The 3,290-nt window shown below is 50.0% G+C and overlaps 1 protein-coding gene across 1 annotated transcript; it reads right to left on the bottom strand.

Moving 5' to 3' along the window:
* Positions 1–793: 793 nt before the first annotated feature.
* PODANS_2_11940 (uncharacterized protein) lies at positions 794–1,699 on the bottom strand (the record flags this gene model as incomplete). The annotated part of the gene is made up of 1 exon (XM_001911975.1): positions 794–1,699. The coding sequence occupies one exon, from the start codon at positions 1,697–1,699 to the stop codon at positions 794–796; it is 906 nt and encodes a 301-aa protein (XP_001912010.1).
* Between the last annotated feature and the right edge of the window lie 1,591 nt (positions 1,700–3,290).

The raw sequence follows: 3,290 nt of genomic DNA, 5'->3' as shown, positions 1-3,290 counted from the left end.
GCATACCATTACAAACTATCTGCAACTTGTGTGCTTTCCCGGCTTGTATTCCGCTCCCATCTTTTCACCGCCAACATATATACTCGGCCTTCGGCATCTTTCAGCTTACACTCAATGCTTTTGCAAACAGCCCCGTCAGCAGGAAGTGACAGTTGGCTCGCCGTCGTCAAGAAGTTTTATTCAACTGGCTGGCGGGCGCCACGAATACGACGGTTGGCCCAATCACGCTGGGTTTGTTTGGCCGAGCTGAACTTTTACCCCCAGGATCTCACTCGCGCCACTGCTTCGTCAGTGGTCTTGGCTTGGGGAGCTGAAAACTTGAGGAGCGGATGAATTCCGCGCTGATTCTGGGGGGAGAGGGGAGGGCTGTCTATAAGAACGCTGGTGCCCGTTCCCTTTTTTCTCTGAGATTTGGTTATGCTTGGGGGTTGGGAAATTTATGTCAACATCGGAGATTGGTGGTGTTTGGATTGTGGACGAGCTGGACAACTGGGATCGCCCGATATGGAAATTTGAGATACGCCTTACTGCATTCGGGACGACTTGGGCTGAAGGATGGGATGACATGAGAAAAGTAGGATGGACGACAAGAGAAAGAGCGAGGATCATGAGAAGAGGCTATGAGAGTCAGATGGGGCACGACAAAGATGGAAGACCCAGGAAGGACCGCATAAAAGAGCCAGGAATAACAGGAATGGGGGAAATCAAAGACTCGACCAGCTGGATATGAAGTTATGGCCGGCATCCCACCTCACCTACCGATCGCCTCGAACTCGACGACCCCGACGACCCTTCACTCGCTCTTCCGTATCCTCCTCAACACCCCAACCGCCAACCACCTCTTCCTAACACTAATATCCTCCACCCCCCGATCCCAAACCCACTCCCTCTCACCCCCATCACAATCCCTCTCCCACAACCTCTCCACCTCCAACCCTACCTCAGCCAATTTCTCCTTGTCAAAAAACCCTCTCATCTTTTCCCTTCCCGTATGGAAACCCGCCACAACCCACGCCCTAGCATCCTCATCCTCCCTCAAAAACCACCCAACCGACCTCCTCAAATTCACATGCTGCCACGGCATCCAAAGACAATCCGCCACAAACACCCTATCAAACTGGTGTTTATTTCCCTCCGCCAATGGCGTCTCCAATTCCCCCCACCCATGTCCCTCAACGACCACCTCTTCAAGACGATACCTCCCATCAACCCCATTCTTTTTTTCCACTCCCCTCAGCACATTCTCCTTGAGTGTCTTGATCACCTCTGGAGCAGGATAATCAGTCACCACCACCCTCTTGCTCCCCATCAAACCCCCCATTATACTTGGCAGTGCCGTCCCCGCCCCTAATTCCACCGTTTCCAGGCCCGTGACATCAAAATCTTTGATCTCGCCACCGAGGCCTGACCAGGGGATGTCCAGCCCCAGAGTGCCGGCTTCGATGAGTTCAGCGAGCATGAGGGATGAATTCCAGAGGTAATGGGAAAAGAGGTGGCGCTCTTTTTCCTCGGTGACGTTGGCGAGCGAGAATTGCAGGGGTTGCGGGAGGTGGGGGGAGGTGTAGAGGAGGCCGTGGTCGGCGTCGCCGTGTTGGTTGGTTACGTCGTCGGGGAAGATGATGCCTAGGGAGGAGGAGAGGTAGTCTTCTGGGTCGGTGGTGTCGGGGCCGGTGAGGGCGAGGCGGGAGGTGAGGGCCATTTTTTTTATTACTTTGGATGTTGGGAGGTGAGATTGAGAGGTGAGAGGAGGGGTGAGAATGGTGAGTGTTTCTTGGGAAATGAGGTGAGTGAGATGGAGTTGTGAGACTCTGCAAGTGAAGCTCACAATCAGTGATGATATCAACTCTTGGTGTTGATCACCCCACCAAAGGAAGCTCCCAGAAGCCCACTCAGGCCAACTAACTACCTTAGCTTATCTGTTTATCGCGAGTTTTTGGACGTGGGGTCGCTGTCGTCGCCAGTCAATGGAGGGGTAGCTTGCTCAGACACTCACAACCAGCCGGAACGTCCGTTGGAAGCCCAAAAAAAACGGCTACAGAACACTGTTTCTATGCATTCGAGGTATTTTTCTTGTTTTGGGTGGACAGCCAACCCCAGTGTCGGCGCGAGCCGTGAGCCGTCGAAACCCGCGTGCAATCGCATAGAGCTTATCGGTGACACGATGAAATTTGATAAGTGTTTTAGTGCACAAATCACACTACATAGCAACAGTTTCAAAGTAGAGCTTCACACTTTATATCAATAAAACAAGCAGTGTGATTTAGCATGATCTGCTTTTCTCTACGTCTTTGCTTTTTTGCTACTTTCTTTGTGAAATTCCGGTGTGAAGTGTTTCATGCCAGTTCCAATCCAACTCACAGGTCCAACACCATGCTAACCCATCACCCCCAAATGATTTCGCCTCCTCCCCAGCACCATGGGTATTCAACCAACTCAAAAAACAACACCACCCCACCAACCCCCCATTCTCAACCACCACCCTTTTTTCCGCCCTCACAAACCGAAAGTTGACCATCTGCAAAACAGGCCAAACCGCTCAGTTCCTCACCAGTCCCTTCACATACGTCCCTTCCAACCTCTCCTTGACATCCCAAATACCAAATAAAAGTGAGCTCAAGGGGAGTTACCAGTCCCATAAACCGACATCCTCCCTGTTCTACCCCAGTCATGCTTCCAAAACGCCGTCTTTTCAACAACCTGCTGCGCCAGGGACATCTCCAGCCGCAAAAAGAAACGCGGCGGTGGTGCTCTGCGTCAGGACTGGGCGGGTGGAGAGGTTGTGGTGGTCCCATTTTCAACATAGCGAATCGGTTCCCCCCTTCCCCCAAACCTGCTACAAAAACCCACACAAAACAATAATGGATAGATAATGAATCACACCCAGAAAGGATGAGAAAGGTAAAAACACACACACAAAACTAGGTGGGTGAGTGACCCAGAAACCTAAACCTTTTTTTGTAGATCATATGCCAATACCGTTGGGAGATTGTGTCACCAATGTCACGAATCACAATCAATATCTCATCATTATTGCCATTATTAAATGGCGCAAAAAAACAAAAAAAAAAAAGGATTAAAGAAAGAAAAAACTCAGACAAACCACTCTTCCATATCCCACAACTTAACAAGAGCGACGGCGAGCCCATTAGTAAATAATAAACCATACCAATAACTACTATATAAGCAACCAACTTTGTTCCTCTGCACACAAACATCAAATAGCAAATCGCAAGAAAAGGTGTTGAGAACAATATGGGTATCGTTGTTGTTGTAGTAGTAATACTAAACAA

The sequence above is a fragment of the Podospora anserina genome, chromosome 2 (genome assembly GCF_000226545.1).
Source record: "Podospora anserina S mat+ genomic DNA chromosome 2, supercontig 2".
NCBI classification, from domain to species: Eukaryota; Fungi; Ascomycota; class Sordariomycetes; order Sordariales; family Podosporaceae; genus Podospora; species Podospora anserina.
Note: the sequence above shows the minus strand (reverse complement) of the source record. Positions and strands in the feature narration are given on the sequence as shown.